At 40.7% G+C, this 22,546-nt stretch overlaps 1 protein-coding gene across 1 annotated transcript in view; it reads right to left on the minus strand.

Annotated features, from left to right (window-relative positions):
- The window catches only part of dbn1 (drebrin 1), a 127,846-nt gene that overhangs the window by 5,281 nt on the left and 100,019 nt on the right, over positions 1 to 22,546 (minus strand). The window contains exons 5-10 of the mRNA XM_079248319.1: positions 16,396 to 16,539; positions 16,240 to 16,317; positions 14,469 to 14,620; positions 14,052 to 14,109; positions 13,160 to 13,216; positions 11,911 to 12,025 (exon numbers count right to left, since the gene is read on the minus strand). Of these exons, the coding sequence (XP_079104445.1) occupies positions 11,911 to 12,025; positions 13,160 to 13,216; positions 14,052 to 14,109; positions 14,469 to 14,620; positions 16,240 to 16,317; positions 16,396 to 16,539 (604 nt within the window). The remainder of the gene's footprint in view (positions 1 to 11,910; positions 12,026 to 13,159; positions 13,217 to 14,051; positions 14,110 to 14,468; positions 14,621 to 16,239; positions 16,318 to 16,395; positions 16,540 to 22,546) is intronic.

Here is a 22,546-nt window from a genome sequence, read left to right on the forward strand (position 1 = left end):
TGAAAAGGTAAAACTTTTGGAAATATTTAAATACTTCTCTTTTGCAATAAAAGGTCTAAATTTTAAAATGCCGATCAGTTATCTGCTACTAAAGCTAAAAGAAAGAGTTCAGCTAAGCTAGCTATATTCTGCATGCTAGTAACTAAACTCAATGGCTTAGCAGGTAGCTAATTTTAGCATGCTAGTTACTAGCCTGATCACACTAAAGCTGATCGATGACGAACATCTATTTGTTTGTTTTTTATCTTGTAGATAAGTTGGATTTGGTTTAATTACTTTTACTGTATCTGATTAACTCCTGTTTGACGTTTAGCCAAGCTAATTGAACATCATTGTTCATTGTGTTCCTGTACTTTCTAAACACCAGGTCTCACTTTTCTGATCAAAACTAGGATTAATATGAGTTTATTTCCCACAGTTAATATTTTATATTGGTCTATAGTTGTATATAGTGCCATGTAGCTCCTGTTCCTTGTATCTTCACTGCAAATGGTTTTTTGTTTGCTTGTTTTTCTTTTTTTCTTACTTCTGCAGCTTTTTTTGTTAAGTTGCTAAAATTTGTTTTGCTCTTTTTCCTTCATCCTGTTATTATCATTCATGCAACTGAAAGCAACATTTTAAACAAAGAAATGCAATAAAAAAAAAATGTTGTCCAAAACCATAGACAGTTTTATTAGTCATATTTGAATAAAACATTATTTTACAAATCAGCAATGAAAAAGTATGTAAAATTTAAAGGGCTGTAAGTTACAGGAAGTGTATTTAACCATCTCCAATGGTTGCATGATAGCGGTACCATGTTGAGCATCACTGCAGTATCAGTCTGTTCTTTAATGTCATACGTATCATATATGATACAGTCTCTGAGACCTTTTACATTAAATTATGATTTAAAAAAAAAAACTTTGCTAGAAACCATGTTGTACACAATCTGATGTCTTCTGGCTCTTCTGGATTCTTCTAATCTGGATTGGATACCTGCTGAACTAAACAGTAAATTTATAACAAATATTTTTAACCCTTTAGAGCCCAACGCGACATATTTTATACCTATATATTCTGACATATTTTGCATCACTTTTTTTAAAAAAAACTTTGCGAGAAACCCTGTTGTGCACAATCTGATACTTGTCTTCTGCCCCCTGGTGGATACAATAAGAACACAATATGCACTGGAATAATTTTGACATATCACATGGCAATAAATTGTGTTTCAGATTTTGATAAAGGTCCAAAAAATGTACATTTTCTCCTGATTTTTACTTACGTCTGACCTTAAAGGTTTAGATAAAGTGTCATCAGTTGCATTTTACGCCAGCTGGAGGTCTATGCACTGCAAAAACTGTCTCACCAATTCTTTATTCTTAGACTCTACCAAAAAAACGTTCAAGATCTGTTTGAGAGAAATAAACATGGAAAGAGCAGAATTTGTAAAATGATCTATTTTGTATAGGTATTTATTTTTAATTTAGAAAAAAAAAAGATTATGAATAGCAGTTATCAAACTGGTATCATCGATTTATTTTTTCCTCAAATCAACACTGAAACGAAGCATTAACAGGCTGGTTTTGAGTGGTTTTTACATGAATATCCAACTTGTTTTGGATATTTTTCCACATTTCTTAAGTCAAGATATTTTTTCTTGTTTCATGAAATCTTACTGAGCATAATTATTCCACAGCATGAACAGATCATTTTAATTGATTATAGTCAAATATCTGCCAAGTTAAGTATTTTTCACATATATTAAGATGGTAGCACATTTTTGGAGTTTGCTAAATGAACTCTTATGTAACCAAAATGATCAAACATACAATTAGCCTCAAACATCAACAGGCTACCATATCCAGGTGCAATTTTATGGAATATATTTACAATTATATTCACTGATCTATTAAAGTTTTCTTTAAATGAAGCTTTTTCATTAACAGATGGGTTGTTGTACAGAATAATGAGAATCTGGCCTGGAATGAAGAGTTTCAGATAGTAATGTCTGTCAGGTTAAAATAACAGCAGTAGAGGAGATAAAAAGTTATTTTCCTGGAAAGGTGAAGCAAATCAAGACAGGTCAGTTTAGCAGTGGAGACAATAACAGCCATCCAGGATGTCTCAGACGGTAATTCATTCCTTTATATACCATCAACAAACTGCTCCAGATATGACATGAACAACACAAATGAACATCGTCACGACGAAACAATCTTTTTAACAAAAAAAACAAACTTTTCTCCGATAATTTCATGCTCCTTTTCAGGTGTTTCACACATGATGGACAATGTAATGAAACAAAACAGCTCAGCAGGTTCTGGTTGGTTCTCTGACTTTACTTCATCACAGAACGTTTATTTAACCCTTAAAACTCCAGCAAACCTTTAAAATGTTTTCATGGCGTGGTTCCTGCTAGAGTCTTACAACACTCTGGTGGGATTAATGATTTTTCCTCATTTCCACTTATTCCTGCTACTATCTGCCGGCTATCCTCACGAAACCACCTCATCTGCAGCAGAATCATCTTCTCTGCTTTATTCCAGCCAAAGAGGATCATTTATTTTCTGCTTTTGTTGATCTTTGGCTGCCCTTGATTGGACATTACTATTCATTTATGCTCTCCGATTGGTGGAAAGTTTGACAGGAAGTGTCTTCATCATCATTTCCAGGTCTCTCACCAATCTAGGCCATGGTTACATGTTTTCCCTTTAATTCAGAATAAAAAAGAAATCCTATTTAAAAGGATTTAAAACAACCTAATTCTGCATGATAATGACAGTTCCAAATGAAACTTAAATCCAAAGTAAGTGGCTGGTTTATTCTGATTTTTAAAACCATATTGAATAATTCCTTTATCGTGTATATTTTCATTCTGCTTTACGCATTGCGATGGCTTTGAAGAAGAAGAAGAGGAACAGGAAGAAGACGATGCAGAAGCAGTGGCGAACAGCAAAAAACTTGGTTTTATTCTTCTTCTGGTGTTTTCGAACGGTTGTAAATGACTTTATAGTGGTGCGATACCACTATCAACTGGTGTCAAAACCTGACGGTTATCTCTGAACTCAGCGCTGCCCACTAGTGGAACTGACTTAACATCCACGACAACATAAAAATCTCATGGAAGTTTGAGCTATTTACACACATAAAGCAGCAAAAATGGAACTTTAGAAGAAATGGAATTAACTATGAGATCTTCCATGTTGTGGCCGAAAAGAAAAGAAGGAAAAACATGAGCTTGTTTTCTTTGTTTTCTTCCAGTGAATGTAAACACCTCACGTCCGCCACTTGTCCAATCAGAACCCTTCCCAGCCACCAGGTCTTAAGTGGAATTAATGAAGTTGATTAAATGTGTTTTCCAAACCTCGACTCAGAAATACTACTTCCATGTAAACCTGACGGAGAATACTTTCATTCTGAATTATTTGATTCTTAATATATCCAGAATTTAAAAACTTTATTAAAAACTAGGAAAATGGGACAGATAAAAGTGTTATTGGGAATCATTGTGGATTTACCAGAGTAGAGTGTCTGAATAAACACTAGATTGTGTCTCTGGACTGTAAACCTCCCGGAAGGGATGTAAATGCCTGGAAAACGTCCGTAGACCACCTGAAGGATCAGACGTCCATCAGTTTACCCCACAGAGTTACACACCACCGTCCCTGAGGAACTATCAACCATTAAAGCGGCGGCGCTCAGAAGTGCAGAAGTTCTGGTGGAGTTTTAAGGGTTAATTAACAAATACACAACCATATTTAGGAACCAGTTGAGATTTCTTCCTGTTATTACTAAAGACTGGATTTAACTGGAACTTCTTTTCTTGTATGTCACCATATTTTGCCTCCATCCAGAAAAATGCACACATAATCATGCAATATAACCTATGGAAGATCATAAAGGGTGGTCTGCACGATCTCTATGTGTAACTTACATCACTGATGCACTTTTTCCAGAAGGCTTCTAACATTATTCATAGTTTTTGCATCTTTAATGGTGTATCACTAAATTAGATGAGGAGGGTTCCAAATGTAAAGATATCTATGATATCAAGCCTTTTAAAGCACTGATTTTCATACAGCTGATGCATAATAAAGCCTCTTAAGTGTAGACTTCTGCTTTAAATGGTAGTTTTGTCCAAGAAAGCTTAAAGCCCACAAAAAAAAATGATTACATAAATAAACAAAATACACTTCTTTTGATCAGAAGGTTTTTATCTACCATGAATGATCATACATAACAATATGATGCATAACATAATCATTAAAGATACATTAGACATACATTCTTAGTAATACATAATATAATAATTATTAGACATAATTAAAGAAAAGAATCATCTGGTCCACATCAGGTTATGTGAGTTAAAAACAGGATAGAAAACAGCACATGACACTGGCGCCATAATTTATGCAGATTCAAAACACAGTCTGTGTGCGAAAACATCAGACTTTACTGTTTCTACAGGAACTCCGACGGTACGTTTGTTTTCCTAAGTTCACACAGCAGGTCTCAGATCTTATTTTTGTGCCTGGTTGTTAACATTATCGTTTCAATGTAACCTTCATCACTGTTGCAGCATCTGCGTTAGGTTGGTTACTGCCGTATCCTCCACATAAGTCTGCGTAGGTCCAACATGCACCCCTGCTTGCAGCACGGTTATGGGGGAGTATTCAAATAAATGATCCCCAATGGATATATAAAATGATAAGAAGCTGCAACATTCTGCCTCTGGCACCACAAAATTGTGACTTTTGTATCACTTCTGCGACATTCAAGTTAGATTAAATGCGGCATTAAGGTCACTTTATGCTTGACGCAGAAGATGGATATGTGAACAGATGGGACAGTTTCGTCTGTGTCCCGTGTTGTTTTCAAGAGGCTTAGCTATCTGTCCGTTTACGCAGAAACTGGTGCAATACCACTGGAAATCACGGGGGCAGTGTTGAGCTGTATAGCTGGCACACAATCAGTGAAAGGAAAAAAACAGAGAAGAAAAGGAACAGGAAGGTGATGACACGGAAACTGCCAAAGGAAAAGCACCAGAAGAAAACGCAGAAGAACTAAAGAACACCAAAAATGGTTTCATGGTTTTCTTCATCTTCTGGTGTTTTAGGACAATTGTAAACAAATTTATGGCGCTGCATTACCGCTGCCAACCGAAGTCCAAATGCAATATGTATCCAATTTGGCACCCAGTATAAAGTGGCCTGGGTTAGATTAAAAGAAAAATTAGGTTTGCTTGTAGGCAAAAAATCCCAGTTGAGCTGCAGTGTGAACATAGCTTTTGAGGAGCGACTGTTGCTGCCCTCTCAACCTAAGAAGGGCTATAAGGTAATTTCCCAACTAACTGGAGTCCATCGTTCCACAGAAAGTGCAGTTTTTCATTAAAGAAAACTATAAATTTTCTCAGGAGCCAAGCCAGCACGTCCATGTGGGGCTTATAAGGGTTAAATCTGGAGTGCAGATCAGTGTCCTATGTGGGTTTGTGTGCAGTTTCCACGGGAGTTTCAGGTCGGTTCTGACCGAGTTTCAACTGGGGCCCACTTGAAGACGCCCCATATCCGAGCCAGCATGTCCAGGTGGGGCCCGTAAGGGTTAAATCTGGGCTAAAGTTAGCACGGGCTTGCAGGTCCCAGCAATTTTAGATACACTGCCCCTCAATATATGGCGCCTATGTGGCCTGTATGAGTCCCATAAGGGATGTAAGTGGGCATGCGGATCCATGTGGGCTGGCTAAATGGGCCCCATCTGAAAACAAGTCAGAACCAACATGAAGCCAATATGGGCAAACACAGGTGAGGCAACAGTGGAAACGGCGAACAAAGCCATATGGGACCCTAATCTACAGCCCAAATGAAACCCTTATGGGCACCACATGGACATGCTGGGAGTGGATGTCCCTGCAAGTTCAGTCCAACATCCGAACATCAGATCAACATGCCAGACTCTCCAGGCCTCAGTTTGCATGTTAAATGTTAAAGTTCACGAGAGTCCAGCTAGAAAAAGACTGATAGAGTAGAACAGCAGGAGAAAAACAACATGGCCGCACACCCTACATTGGCAAAGTTGCACAAGGCTGCTGGAACAATGTCCATTGGACAGACCAGACCACAGTGGACATGTTTGTACAGAATATCAGTATAAACACCTCATGCAAACGGTCAAGCATGGTGGTGGAAGGATGATGATCTGGGCTTGTTCTGCTGGACTCTGGATACTAAAGTATTCTCAAGTAAAATTTGAGTCCATCAGTCCAATAGCTCAAGCATGGCTAACATCAGCAGATTAATAACAAAAGAATCAAGTTTTTGTTTAATAAATAATACCATAACCTGGTAAAGACCAGACAATTGTTTTCTTATAATGCCACGATGCTTTAGAGGGAGGACTTTATTTTCTCCATGACTGTATGAAGCTATCTGGAAACGGCGCAACAGTATTCATTTGTTTGCAGTTTACTAGTTAAATCATACAAAACCCCTATTATGATCTTCAACCTGACAGCTACACACAACCACATACATTTCCACAGAAACTGAAGGTAAAGATTAATATTCAATGAAATGTAATATCGACTGAAAACCTCACACATTTAGATAAATTCACAATCACTCACAGGTTGGTTGGTTGGTCAAGATTAAAGGCAGCAGGAGTGTGTTTTTATAGTGTGTTTACAGATTGGTGATGTAGTCCAGGATCACAGATGTGAGATTTTAAAAGAAAAGAAAAGAAAAGAAAAGAAAAGAAAACAGAAAAAAACCAGAGAAGGAAAGGGAAAAAACAAGTTATTACTGGTTGCTCTTTGCTAAAATCCTCAAACCCATAAAACGGAGACATTAACAAAAAGAATTTAACATCAGAAAATGACTGGACAACATCTGAAGCGTCACAACAGAGTCAGCGTCTACGACACACAAATACACAAACAGTTATAAGGTTTACTGCCCTGATGGCCATTTTAGGTGTCACTGAGGCTTGTGGGGTGCTTCTGTTAGCATGAAAGCTAACAGGAGGTTTGTGAAATGCTGCTTTTAGCATCCATGCTTTCAAGATGCTTAGGTGCTGCTGTTAGGATCAAAGGTAACAGGAGGTGTGCAAAAAGCTGTTGTTAGAATCAAGAATTTGACATTTCAGAGATTCTGCTGTTAGCATAGATGCTAACATGAAGTTTGTGAAAGGCTGATTTTTGCATAAATGCAACCAAGATGCTTGTGAAAAAGGCGGAAGTTTGCATATATAAACAGGAGGTTTGAAAAATGCTGTTAGCATAAGTGCTAATAGGTGGTCAATGAATTGCTATTGTTGACGTTAATGGCACCAAGATGCTTGTGAAAAGCTGCTGTTTGCATCAATGCTAACAAGAGGCTTATGAAATGTTGTTAGCATAAGTGCTAAGTGGATGTTTACTAAAAGCTGCTGTTGGCATAAATGTTACAGGAGGCATATGAAATACCTTTATAAGCATAAATACTTACAGGATACTTGTGAAAAGCTGCTGTTTGCATCAATCCTAACAAGAGGCTTATGAAATGTTGTTAGCATCAGTGCTAACAGGATGTTTACTGAAAGCTGCTGTTGGCATAAATATTACAGGAGGCATATGAAATGCCTTTATTAGCATAAATACTAACAGGATGATGTGGAAAGCTGCTGTTAACATTTGTGCTAACAAGAGGTTTATGAAATGTTGTTAGCAACAGTGCTAACAGGATGCTTAAAAATGCTACTGATAGCATAAATGTTAAAGAAGGCATGTGAAATGCATTTGTTAGCATAAAGGCTAGCATGATGCTTGTGTAAAGCTGCTGTTAACATTGTTGGTGGTAAAATAAATGCAAAAGTATGGAACTTTAAAGCACCCACTAAAGTCACACGTTACGGTGGACATGTTTGAATAAACTAACAAAAACGTTTGATATGGACGCGCGATTTAGTCATAAATAAATGTCATAAAATTACAGATGCTACTGTCCCTAAAGCTAATTTTGTTTAACTATTTCAGGTCATCTTCAGGTCACTTTAAATTAGAATTATACCAGTTGCCATGGTGTCCTGATGATACAATATACTTAAATCATTTCTGTGGCACAAAATATTTACTAGTTACTAGTAAATTATTTTATTTTTAAACTTTAAGATCATCACTTCATACTTGTTCAGGATTATGCACACATTATGTATAAACTTTGTTTACAGTTAAAATTTAAAATTTGTAATATATCCCGGTTTATGATCCAATGAGACAAAAAGGAAGCCAACGGCTTGTTTTGTTTTGCTTCTTCCCACGTTAAGATGATGTTACATCGGGTTTTCAGACTCAGTTGAGGATTTTTCTTGGGTCGATGACTTGCAAGTAGTTCATTACTTTGCTTTTCATAATGGATTAATGTAGAGAAATGACTTTCTGGGCTTTAATTTGTTTGTGCTGTATTAAATTTAAAATAGTCTTTTTAACTAGTACATAAGCACTAACTGGTCACTTTATCAAGTCCACCTATTCAATCACTTGTTAACACAAAGATCTGATTGGCCAATCACATGGCAGCAACTCAACACATTTGGTCATGCTGACATGGTGAAGATGATTTTCTTTAGTTTAAACTGAGGAAGAAAGGAAATTCAAGTGACTCTGAATGTGGTAAGGTGGTTTGTCTTACGAGTCTCCATTTCAGCTCCACATTCACATGATAGGATCAGAATCTGCTGGAAACATCATGAAGACATGGATCCATCCTGCCATCAGGATCAATGCATCAGGGGGTATTTTTATGTCTCACTTTGGGCCCCTTATACCAACATGACTTGGTTTAACCACCATGGTCTACCTGAGTATTGTTGCTGACCATGTCCATCCCTCAATGACCAAATCTGCAGCAACTGTGTGATGCTATCATGTCAATATGAAGAAAATTTTTTATGATTACTATACTCGAAGGTGGACCTGATAAAGTGATCGATGAGTCTCTATGTCCCAATCCCTTGAACTTCAATCATTGCATTTCCATCAGTTTTTTTGTAAATAAAAGCAAAACGCTAGAATCTCTAACACAGTACAACTGCGATTTGCAGATGTTTCCACTGAATGGTGTTTGGCGCATTAGCTGTAATTCTGCTAAAGTCTTGTTTCGCGATATAGGATAAAATCGTCACTGAGGAATGCTGTCAAAGATGGAGGTTATATTTCCATCTAATCCATTTTCCTAACCGCTTCTTATAATTGAGGGTCGTGGGAAAGCAGGAGTCAATCCCAGCAGTCATTGGGTGAAAGGCGGGGTATACAGGCGGTCCTCGGCTTACGATCGAGTTTTGTTCCTACACCGCCGCGTAACCCGAAATTCGGCAAAAGTTGGATTTTTACCCTTAAATACCCTCTTAATCAGTAAATAACTATCTAAATACACGTATTATACATCATATTAATGGAAAAACAGTACAGGCATTTAAAATAGATATCAAAATAAATATACGCGTACTAAAGCGTTGTCTGAGCTTCCAAATCACACGTAAGAGCTTTTATGGAAACTCATAACTTCGAAGCTCGCTCTATTTTTTCCATTTACATTTATTTAATTAGTGTCGTAAAGCCGAAATGACGCAAGTCGTGCACTGTGTAATCCGAGGGCCGCCTGTACCCTGGACATGTCGCCAGTCCCTTGCAGGGCAGGTTATATTTTTCTTTTTTCTCCATCCATTCATACCATGCCATCTCTACGCCCCCCCCCACATAACCTCAAGTGATGTGTAAATGCGAAGTGTTTCCAACACACTTTGCGAAATACTTCTATATGGACACGTCTGAGAGTGTAAAAACGTTTTAAACCAGTTTTTTTACTGCAATATTTAGATTTTCTGCTATTCTAGATGTAATGGAAAAGCAGCTAATGGGAGCTGAGGAAGCTTCTGGGATGAAAGGTGAGATGTCCAGGGTTTACGGGTCCAGGTCTAATGTTTGGCTCTGATACGATATGATGTGATGAAACTGACTTTTCATGCATTTATGCAACATATTCTCAGATCTGGATCAGGTCTGGGGTCTGTCTGTCTGAAGGTCTGGGGTCTGAAGAAGTCTGGAAATATCATTTTGCTTTGGAGAAGTAATCAGAAAACTACCCAAAGGCAGAAACATGAGGACAGGAATTATGTGAAGAAGACGATAAAAAATGGAGTTTTAGCGCTCAGAGTCCTGAGAGACTAATTAATCTCCAACAGTTTCATCTTCCACGATTCTCATCTGGTCTTTGCTTCCAGCGCCTACATCTGTGGAGGGGTTGAAGTCTGGGGGGAGATGCTTCCCTTCTTCTTCTGCTGTTTACCTACCGGCTGCAGCGGCTGGCCGTGTGTGCGGCGACGGCGGCGTGCGCAGGGGCGACGCGCCCCGAAGCGGGGGAGTCATACTGGGGCTGCTGGGACTGTGCTGCTGCCTCAAGAACGGGCTGTCCAAGCGGCCTGGCGGTCAGGACGACACACAGCGGCCACACACAACCCAACACGAGGACACACACACACCAAATAAAAACACATGGACACGAAGCGACGGACCAGGACAGAGGAGTGTGACGGCACAGAAGGAAGGCAGACAGGAAGTAAAGAGGTCCGGTCTCAGAGGGAGGATTGTGGGAGAGGCGGCGTGTCCGGTGGAAAACCCACGAAGAAGAAATGTAAAACCAAAACCAATGATCAGAAGAGTAAGTGATTAGAGCAGGAGGATGGGAACATAAAGAGGAGCGGAGATGGAATAAAGGAAGGAGCAAGAAAAGAGGAAAAAGACAGAAAAAAGTGGTTAGTGTGGTTTTAAACATGCCGACTGCAGACAGCATGCAGTTCAACACACATTGAAGCTTCTTTCACCCAAACAAAGAGGCTCATCGAAGTGGCCACGAAGCAGGAAATCTGCCTTTTATTCTGTTTTCTCCACATAGAAAACGGACACTTTGTTCTGGTGGTTTACCTGCTTGGCATGAGATCTGGTCCCATCAGACATGAAGAACATTTGGTTTGGTCATTTCTCCCGTTTAATATTCCCAGTCTGCGGTGTGTCATGGATAGAAAACCTCATTACTCACCTTTACAACCAGGTAGAACCTGTGGAACCAACAACACAGCTAAACATGAGCCAAAATTCCTCCAATAGTCTCGTTTTAGTCTCTTCCAACAAACATCACTTAACATACAGAATATCGACCCTTTGTGTAATTTCTCATCATTTCCAGATGCTAAAACTGCCAAAAGTGGCCAGAAGAGTTCATTTGCTTTGTATTTTTTCTACAATTAAAGACAAAAGTGAGATTTTTCACCAGCTGGGAAATTAAAAAGGAGAAATAATCATTCAAACCCAATTTTCCTTCTGTTTGTGCTCAGTTTATAATCTGATGGTGGACATAAAATTTAACGTCGGTCAGCTGACAAACACTACAACTCTGCACACAGACGACACGCAGCATCTTTTCAAGCAAACTAAAGATAAAAGTCTGATGAGTTGCAGTAGCGGTGAAAACATGAAAATCTTCAGGTGATCCAACATTTCTGCCGCCGGCCTGTGGTCGACCCTGCGGCTGGGTCGGGGATTTCCAGCTGCAGTCGGTAAGAAAACAGCAGGAGCAGGTTGTTTTCGAGCTTTTGTTTCCACAAATTCAGGAGTTAAATGGAAAAAGAGCAAATCTGAAGCTTCAGAAAATAAAATACAAACTGGAAAACCTGGAAACTCCTGTTTGGGGAAATCTCTTCAGCTATTGGCTGATTATTCTGTTCAACAGGATGTAGATAAGAACCGTTTCCTGTCCAGACCTGTTTTAAGACCGGACGTAAAAACGAGCTGAAAGGTTTTTATGGGAAACATTTGCTGTTCCAGAAATATTCCCTCCTGTTCATTTCCTTTCAGGTTGAATGTGTCAGTAAACCTGGGAGTGAGTTTAAAGTGTTTACCAGTCCGGTGGATGGAGACGGGCGAGGTGTCGACGCTGATGGTCATGGCTCTCTCCTTCTGCTTGAAAAACTCTCGAGGGTTTCCCGACCTCTGAGCGATGATGGCCTTGGCTTCCTGACAAATAAACAACAGACTGAATAACTAACATTTATTTTATTTTCACAACTTTAAAATACCAGTTTTAGGATCATATCTGGAAACAAATTAGACTAAATGTTCAAAAGAGACTTTTTATTGTATGTTTGAAAAAATAAAATAAATGAGGAGGAAAGATTTACGTTTCCGAAATATTCTTTACAAGAGTCAATAAAAAATTGCAAATAAACAACAAATAAATGTAATCTGAGATGTTTTAGAGTAAAACTTTTCTTGTTGCAAAAACTTCTCCTTCACACTTCTGGTTATAATGTTGGGAAGTTTGTTAGCAGGTCAGCTAACATCAGCCATTAGCATGCTACTGTTAGCCGACAATGTCTTCCAATATGTTAAACTTTTATAATGGAAGATTGTTAGCAGGTCAGCTAGCATCAGTCAATAGCATGCTACTGTTAGCCTATAGTGACTTCCAACATGTTAAACTTTTATAATGGAAGATTGTTAGCAGGTCAGCTAGCACCAGCCAGTAGCATGCTACTGTTAGCCGACAAAGTCTTCCAATATATTAAACTTTTATAATGGAAGATTTTTAGCAGGTCAGCTAGCATCAGTCAATAGCATGCTACTGTTAGCCTATAGTGACTTCCAACATGTTAAACTTTTATAATGGAAGATTGTTAGCAGGTCAGCTAGCATCAGCCAGTAGCATGCTACTGTTAGCCAACTGTTATATTTTAGTATATTAGGTTATGTTACACAGAGAGATTTTTATTTAAAGTTTGTTATTAGCTTTTTGATGAGTGTGAGAACGGTGAGGGAAGACAGGTAATTTATGTCACGTCCGGGAGTAGTGTTTTTTTTATTTTGTTGGAAATCCGTGTCAGGTGGTGAGAGACGGGATGAAATGATGTTTTGACCACTTTCAGGTGTTTTGTTGGTTTTTTGTTAACTGGAACAAATACAAAATGATCCACCTTCATTCTATTTTTTTGTTTAAAGAAAAATAAATTATTTATAATTTTCTAAATCCTTTCCTTTTTTTTTCCAACTCTGCCACCGCCTTTAAAAGAAACGTGGAAAAAGCTGGAACACCAACGTCTCAGCTGCTGTTTTAGTTTCTGCTGTTTTCTGATCATCTGTCATCACACTGACCTCCACTTCAGACTCCTTCTTGTTCAGGTTCAGGTCTTCAATGCTCGCTTCTGTAGCCTGAGGAGGAAAACACCAAAACAAAAGATGTAAATGAGTTGTCATTTAGAAAGACATGTCGTCATCATCATCATCATTACAAAGAGGCTTCATGTGGACACCGGGACGACGCAGCAGACTGTTTCATGGTGAGAAAAACCTGGAGAAACGACTGCAGATACATGAAATGTTAAATAATTTGAGGTTTAACGTGGAGTTATTAAAATTATTATTGTCTCATATTTTGTCGCTTTATATTTAATTTTAATGATTGTTTTCAAGCTGGTTTTAATAATATCGCTGTTATAGATCATATAGTTATAATATAGTTCATCTTTAGCAAACGTTCATGACAAAGCAGCTGATGATGTTTGGTAAATTATTTTCCAGGATGAAAGTTTAAGGAGGAAAATATTTATGTAGCGCAGCTTGGAGCAGAGCTGAGGACCTGATTGAAGACGGAAGTGAAGAGATCAAAACAGCTTCCTGATCCACACAGCAAGGTTTTTCAGACGATGCTCCAAAATTCTTGTTCTGTAGACCACATGCTGTCAGACCAGCCTAATGTAGGTTCATCACTTTATCACACTTTGTGTTTACAGGTATTTAATTATCCAACATTTAATCCTAAATATGAGAAACTGTTGGGATTAAGACCCTTCATAATAATTCCTGCATCCTTTCTGCTCCAGGAAACACGAGTTTTAGTCTTTTTGTTTAGCATCGTTGCTTTGTGTGTTCATGATAAACGAGTTAATAAAGAGTCAGATGAGGATTTTCTGCCAGAGCCGCCGTACAGAAACGGGTTTCATTCAGTGTGATCGATGACTCAACAAGCTGAAATGTAAACACTCACTATGGTGGTCTGACTCTGCAACCTTTCTCTGGCCTCCTCTTCCTCCTGCAGCTTCTTCCTGTTCACACAAACACAGAGGGAGAAGCATGTAAACGTTCCTGCAGCTGGATGCACAACTCCCAGCACAAACTGGCATGACGAGACGACAGGAAGCTCCACACCTCCACCTTCTGGATCAAACCACGTCATTAACCTTCAAACAGCGAAGGAATCATGTCAGAAAGGACTGTTGTGACAGCGATGGAGGGAAAACACAGGGAAAGATGGAGAACAGGTGTTCTGTATGTGCAGCGAAGGCCTGGAGCAACGTCATGCAGGAACCAGTCAGGAAACCGTCAAACACATGCAGCTCGCCTCAAGGTTGGTTCATACTGCAGTCAGACGTCATGTTTGTTCATTTTATTTCCTTTATCTCACCTGTGCTCCTCGATCTGCCGCTCCCTCTCGCGGTACCTCTTCTCTCGGTTCTCCTGCTCCTTCCTCTCCAGCTCCATCCGCTCCTCTTCGAAGCGCTGCCTCTCCTCCGCAGCCTTCTTCCTCTCCTCCTCCTTCCTCATCTCCTCTTCACGCTGGAGAGCGGGCAAACGGGATGAAAAGGTAAGCGAATCAGCTTTGCATCCTGAGAAACGGCGAGCGTCTCCGGCAGCTGAGGACGTCATGAAGAACTTGCAGCTCCATGAACCATCCTGTCAGATGTTACTCTGAACGTGTCAGCCGGAAGACGAAGCAACCGCTGACTTTGTTCCTCACATCCACTCGGCTTCAGCTTCACTTCAGCTTAAATCAATACGACATCAAGTATCTCATCTCTACATACAGTCAGGACTTCAACACAACACTCATCTCCTGGCTTCTACACACCACCGCCATAGATCTGAAACAAACACTTCCAGCTTTAATGTGGGGGTTTTTACATTGGAATCATGTGAGCGGTGTTGGAATCACGTGTCCAGTTTCTGCCTCCATGCCCAGATAAGTGTCCAGCTAACAGGGAACCGCCTTGTTGCTGCTTTAATGCTGTTTTCTGTCAGACTTTCTGATCTTTGCTGCTTCTTAAAGAAACAGGAACAAACAATGTGTCTTTGTGACGGGATGAAGCTAAAGATCCAGTTTAAAACTGGTTCTAAGTTTTCTGCTCTAAGTCGATACAACACCGGTTCTTTTAATCCAGATCCTTCTTTTTGCTTCAAGTCTTTCTGGTCTGGCAGATACTTTGCTACCAGCCTGTATCAGCTGACTGTCCTGACTTGTGGTGGAGTCCCCCAGGGTTACATACTGGGGATGCTGTTATTTTACATCCACCTGTTTTCCCTCAAGTCTGTCTGGATTTCCATGGTTATGCAGAAATGACATATTTACAAAACTTTAAAATGTGACGGCTCGGTTTGTCCTAAGAAAACCCTAAAAAGACCTTCAGGAAACCCGACTAATGCTGATTGATATCGCAAAAAAGTCTGGCCGTGGAAAATCCACAACAGCGAGTGGGAAAACCCTGAACTACGCTACCTAGCTACTTATACTAACTGGCTACCTGGCAACCTGACCACCTGGCAACCTGGCCACCTGGCAACCTGGCCACCTGACCACCTGACCACCTGGCCACCTGACCACCTGACCACCTGGCAACCTGGCCACCTGACCACCTGGCAAACTGGCAACCTGGCTACCTGGCAAACTGGCTACCTGGCTACCTGGCAACCTGACCACCTGGCAACCTGGCCACCTGGCAACCTGGCCACCTGGCCACCTGGCAACCTGGCAACCTGGCCACCTGGCCACCTGGCAACCTGGCCACCTGGCAACCTGGCCACCTGGCCACCTGGCAACGGCCAGGTAGCCTGGCCATTCTGCAGGCTGCAGCTGGGGGTTATTGCCTTTGCACACTCATGCATGCGTTTGTTTTCTGCAGGTTCTGCTTTAATATTCCATTTCTGACCCACTAAGATGGTTTTTCCTGAACTTTATTACAAACTAAGTAATGCTTGAGTCCGTAAACCTGCAGAATAAAAGCACGCATTCAGAGTTAAACCCACCTCACCGTCAGCCCCGACTCTGCAGAATTCATGTTTTTCTTACCATAATCAGAACAAAACAACATATTTCTCAGGAAGAAACTATTTCTGCTCATGTTTTGCTTCATATCTTCTCCTTCTCTGAGTTTTGCTTTCACTCCCTCCTCCACACATACCTTGGCCTTTTCCCAAAACTCCTCTCTATTGATTTTCTTCATCTCCACCTCTGCGTTGGTCTTCTGGTACACGGTGCCCTGCATCAGGAGACAGATCAGATTTCTTCAGTTGCCTGTAAGGGGATTAAACGCTCATGGGGGGAAGTTTCCTCGTACCACATCTCCGTGCTCCTCATCTCTGGTTTTCAGACGGCTCAGGACGGGGCTCGCCACCGTTGCTGTCCCGTTGGTGAGTCGCTGCCCGATGGCCATTGGGTCGATGTCTTCCAGACTGCTGGCGTTGATGATGACCTCCACCCCCTGGAGAGACAGAGGGGAGGAATATTTACATCTACAAAGGCTGTTTTCTACGTAAACTGATTTAGTACTGATAAGTAGCAAAATATAAAAGTCTTGCTGTTTGTTAAAATGATAATCTAAGCAGAAGTACTTGTTGAAAAAAATTGAGAAAACTCTTAAATTTAAACTATTTTTTTCCTTTCAAAGGCATCAATGAGCCATGATTTTTTCAACAGGAATAACTAGAGAGCCAGTGGCAGAACACCTGCTTTGTTTATCTTTTATGAAAGCTGAGAATGGTCCACACAAGGCTTCGACCTGTTAGCTTAGTTTCCTCCAGGTGGCCATATTTCCTTTGGCCAGGCAGTGTGTTTGTTCATAAAGAAGTTTCTGTGTGTGATAAAAGCAACTCTGGCAGTTAAAAGTGAAGCCAAAACCTGCAGTTCCCGCTTCGTCCACTAGAGGCTCCAAAAGACAGTCATTCCCCATAGAGTCCCATGTAAAAAGACCAACTTCACAGCAGAAATAAACAGGTTTACAACAGGAATAAACATGTTTCCAGCCTGGTACAAAAATTTATTATTTTAGGTTTAATAGGTCAGGTTCATGACAACTGTGTGTGAAGAGTGAGGGTAAATTTTATTATTCCTTATAAATGATCTGTTTAGATGCTGTTTCATCTTAAAATTCTGCATAATGAGGTGTGTGTCCTTTTGAATAGCTTTGTTTCCGTTTACCCTAATATCGAACAATAAAATATCGCTATAAAAAACTTGTAATGGAAATTCCTATATTCCAAACAACCTGTGAAATATTACTGAAAATGTTTTTATACGTTAATCATGTGGTTGTTCCCCGGGCGTGACACGGGAGTCATGTGATCAGATTATTTATAGTAAAGATGGAGCTGTAAGTATGGGCGGAAGGGGGAGAATGAAATCTTTTTACAAATGATTGAAGACAGAAATACAACCACCATCCTTGACAACAAACAACAGTGAAATGTAGAGTTTTCATTGAATTACAAAGGTAAATAAGGGAGAAGGGCTTTGAAAAGCCGTGGAAAATCCCCCACAGCAAGTGGAAAACCCTGAACTATGCTACCTGGCTACTTATGCTAACTGGCTACCTGGAAAACTGGTTACCTGGCAACCTGGCCACCTGGCAACCTGGTGACCAGGCAAACTGGTTACATGGCAATCTGGCGACCTGGCAAACTGGTTACCTGGAAACCTGGCTAGCGGACAAACTGGTAACCAGACAAACTAGTTTTCTGACAAACTGGTTATCTGGCAAATTGGTTACATGGGAATCTGGCAACCTTGCTACCTGACAAACTGGCAAACGTGTTACCTAACAAACTGGTTACCTGGCAAGCTGGGTACCTGGCAACCTGACAAACTGGAAATTGGCAAACTCGCCACCTGGCAAACTGGCAACGTGGCAAACTGGCAAACTGTCAACCTGGCAAACTGGCAACCTGCTTACCTGGCAACCTAGCAAAAGTCACAGTTCTCGTAAAATTTCAATGGTTATGATTTCAATGGAAACACCTCCAAATCACAATTGTAGTTAGTTGGAATTGTAGAAATATCACTTTTATTTAGCCAAAAGTTGTCATGGCAACGCAGCTATTGACAAACATCCGATGACTGGCTGCAAGAAGGCAGAGTGTAGCACAGTGTTGGTTTTTATCCAGCTAACAGCGCACCTTAGCTTCAACCTGCCTTCCTCCCTCCCCACCCCCCCTGCCTACCTTCTCCCCCCCAATTCACAGCCCCCCTCTCAGCTTCACCATTTTGCCCATTTTTGTATTTTCTGGAAGTGACGGCACGCGTGACGCTGCCAAGATGGCGACGGTGGAAACCGCCCACCGAGCTTCAGTTCAGCTCTTCACAAACCTACGGGTGACGTAACTTTTATCTACAGTCTGTGGTTTGATTTGATGACGGCAACGCGGTGAAGCTAACGGTCGTGTCCATCTGTAACCCCACACAGGGTGAATTGTCTGGGAAATTCTGTAAACTGTCATGTTCAGTGTTTAAACGTTTTCATCAAACCGTCGCTGGAAAAGCAGCCTGATCACATTAGAACCTGGAGGAGGATGAAAGAGGAGGACGTAATGTGTGTGTGTGTGTGTGTGAGACGAACAGCATCTTCTATAAGTAATCTGAGTGCTGAAAGCTCAGAGCGAGTGCGTCATACTAAGCGGTGTTTTCACACCTGTACTGAGAGTATTTCTGGGTTTGTAGAGTAGATAAAAAGACTGCGATTAAAGCAGAGGTGATGTTTTATTTATAACTTTATTCCAGCAGCTGAAGACTGAGTGTGAGATGGAGTGTCATTATTCTAAGTGGCAGTATTCTCTCCCACACAGCGTCGACTTCATCAGGTTTTAAATAACCCTTTTAGGGACGCACACACTCAGGATCGTGCTTCCATCACTTGAATGGACCTCGAAGCAGAGCCCTGCGTTGGGACTGGGGTCCCGCGGGTCAGGTTATGCCCCGGTTGCCTGGTTAATTGCATCACTAACCAACTCATAAAGCCATCCATTGTAAAAGCAACCGCTTTCAATGATCCCTACTCCTCACCTCCATCTCTCCTCTGAATAAATCTCAGCCACTTTATAACTGAGGGGAAATGGCTGCTTATGATTATGATTTATTTCTGACATTTTATCCTTTTTGTTTGATGATGGTGTCCCAACTCTCCTTTATTTAACTTTTAATCACATTGTTGGCTCTTAAAACTTGTGAGATGCATTCAAAGCATTAATCTATTAATTTATTGATGCTGTATCCTGCTGTATGCAAGATGCCATGTGTCTGACACATGGCATCAGCTGACACAGTCCCATAAAATAACTGGAGGAGCATTTAGTAACTAACTGGTTTAAGTGGCAGCACGTCAGTAACAGACTGGCTGTAAAAGGAGCATTTCAGAGAGGCAGAGTCTCTCAGGTGGAAAAACAGACAGAGCTTCACCAATCTGAGACAAACCCAGTCTAAAAATTGAGGAACAATTAGTAAATACCACCATCTCTGTGCGCTTGGGCAAAGCTGAATGTAAAAACTGGATAGTGATATAACTGATCTTGGGCCCTCAAGTAGCACTGCATTTAACACATAAACCAGAAAAACACTGAGACTGCAGACCTCCAGCCCACAGCTCATTTCTATCGGATGTTCTGGCCGACATTTGCACGTTTACATGATGTTTTTTATTTTTATTCTAAATTAATGTTTGGGAATTAAATAATTCCAAATTAACATATTCTCGAACGACTTTACATGGAAATAATAATTCCAAATTGGGGTTTACCGGGAAAGACGTTCTTACTTTATTCGCCCTTACATCGGCAGGTTAGGAAGTGTTCTGATTGGACAGACGGTGGACATGACGTACTTACGTCTACCGAAAATAAAGTTCGCTTCCTGCTTTTCGATCATAACAAGGTGAAACTACATAAAAAGAACCAGTTTCGCCGCAATTTTAATTATAATTTTGAAACAGCGCCTCGACACAAGCTTACTACTTCACTTTTTTCAGCAGCTGAGAAGGAAGATAAAGTACCGAAGACGGGACGCAAAACAGCGTACGGAATATATGCATCATCAGGACGGGACAAGGTAACGAACATGAACAGAATGATCGGAATAAACTTAGGATAAAAGTTTACGCGACAGAGGAAGTAAACAGTTTGGATTCGAAATGCAAGTAAACCAGCCAATTACTTCGGAATTAAGTTTAATTGCAAATTGACTTTTCCATTCGGAGTTTCGCGTTTATATGTTCAACTTTTGATCGTTTAAAGTGGAATTAACGTGGAATCAAAAATTCTGTTCTGGATGGTATTATCCAGAATCTTGTTCCTGTTCTGGATGGTCGTATCTAGAATGTTGTTCCTGTTCTGGATGGCAGTATCCAGAATGTTGTTCCTGTTCTGGATGGCAGTATCCAGAATGTTGTTCCTGTTCTGGATGGTCGTATCCAGAACGTTCCTGTTCTGGATACTACCATGCAGCTATGAAGGATGTTGTTCCTGTTCTGGATGGCAGTATCTAGAATGTTGTTCCTGTTCTAGATGACAGTATCTAGAATGTTGTTCCTGTTCTAGATGGCAGTATCTAGAATGTTGTTCCTTTTCTGGATGGCAGTATCTAGAATGTTGTTCCTGTTCTAGATGGCAGTATCTAGAATGTTGTTCCTGTTCTAGATGGCAGTATCTAGAATGTTGTTCCTGCTCTGGATGGCAGTATCCAGAATGTTGTTCCTGTTCTGGATGGTAGTATCTAGAATGTTGTTCCTTTTCTGGATGGCAGTATCTAGAATGTTGTTCCTGTTCTAGATGGCAGTATCTAGAATGTTGTTCCTGCTCTGGATGGCAGTATCCAGAATGTTGTTCCTGTTCTGGATGGCAGTATCTAGAATGTTGTTCCTGTTCTAGATGGCAGTATCCAGAATGTTGTTCCTGCTCTGGATGGCAGTATCCAGAATGTTGTTCCTGTTCTGGATGGTAGTATCTAGAATGTTGTTCCTGTTCTGGATGGCAGTATCCAGAATGTTGTTCCTGTTCTGGATGGTCGTATCCAGAACGTTCCTGTTCTGGATACTACCATGCAGGATGTTGTTCCTGTTCTGGATGGTAGTATCTAGAATGTTGTTCCTGTTCTGGATGGCAGTATCCAGAATGTTGTTCCTGTTATGGATGGCAGTATCTAGAATGTTGTTCCTGTTCTAGATGGCAGTATCTAGAATGTTGTTCCTGTTCTGGATGGTCATATCCAGAACGTTCCTGTTCTGGATACTACCATGCAGCTATGCAGGATGTTGTTCCTGTTCTGGATGGCAGTATCTAGAATGTTGTTCCTGTTCTAGATGGCAGTATCTAGAATGTTGTTCCTGTTCTAGATGGCAGTATCTAGAATGTTGTTCCTGTTCTAGATGGCAGTATCTAGAATGTTGTTCCTGTTCTGGATGGCAGTATCTAGAATGTTGTTCCTGTTCTGGATGGCAGTATCCAGAATGTTGTTCCTGTTCTGGATGGTAGTATCTAGAATGTTGTTCCTGTTCTGGATGGCAGTATCCAGAATGTTGTTCCTGTTCTGGATGGCAGTATCCAGAATGTTGTTCCTGTTCTGGATGGTCATATCCAGAACGTTCCTGTTCTGGATACTACCATGCAGCTATGCAGGATGTTGTTCCTGTTCTGGATGGTAGTATCTAGAATGTTGTTCCTGTTCTAGATGGCAGTATCCAGAATGTTGTTCCTGTTCTGGATGGTCGTATCCAGAACGTTCCTGTTCTGGATACTACCATGCAGCTATGCAGGATGTTGTTCCTGTTCTGGATGGCAGTATCTAGAATGTTGTTCCTGTTCTAGATGGCAGTATCTAGAATTTTGTTCCTGTTCTGGATGGCAGTATCTAGAATGTTGTTCCTGTTCTGGATGGCAGTATCTAGAATGTTGTTCCTGTTCTGGATGGCAGTATCCAGAATGTTGTTCCTGTTCTGGATGGTAGTATCTAGAATGTTGTTCCTGTTCTGGATGGCAGTATCCAGAATGTTGTTCCTGTTCTGGATGGCAGTATCCAGAATGTTGTTCCTGTTCTGGATGGTCGTATCCAGAACGTTCCTGTTCTGGATACTACCATGCAGGATGTTGTTCCTGTTCTGGATGGTAGTATCTAGAATGTTGTTCCTGTTCTGGATGGTAGTATCTAGAATGTTGTTCCTGTTCTGGATGGCAGTATCCAGAATGTTGTTCCTGTTCTGGATGGCAGTATCCAGAATGTTGTTCCTGTTCTGGATGGCAGTATCCAGAATGTTGTTCCTGTTCTGGATGGTCGTATCCAGAACGTTGTTCCTGTTCTGGATACTACCATGCAGCTATGCAGGATGTTGTTCCTGTTCTGGATGGCAGTATCTAGAATGTTGTTCCTGTTCTAGATGGCAGTATCTAGAATGTTGTTCCTGTTCTAGATGGCAGTATCTAGAATGTTGTTCCTGTTCTGGATGGTAGTAT

This window comes from Telmatherina bonti, assembly GCF_933228915.1.
Source record: "Telmatherina bonti genome assembly, chromosome: 10".
Lineage (NCBI taxonomy): Eukaryota > Metazoa > Chordata > Actinopteri > Atheriniformes > Telmatherinidae > Telmatherina > Telmatherina bonti.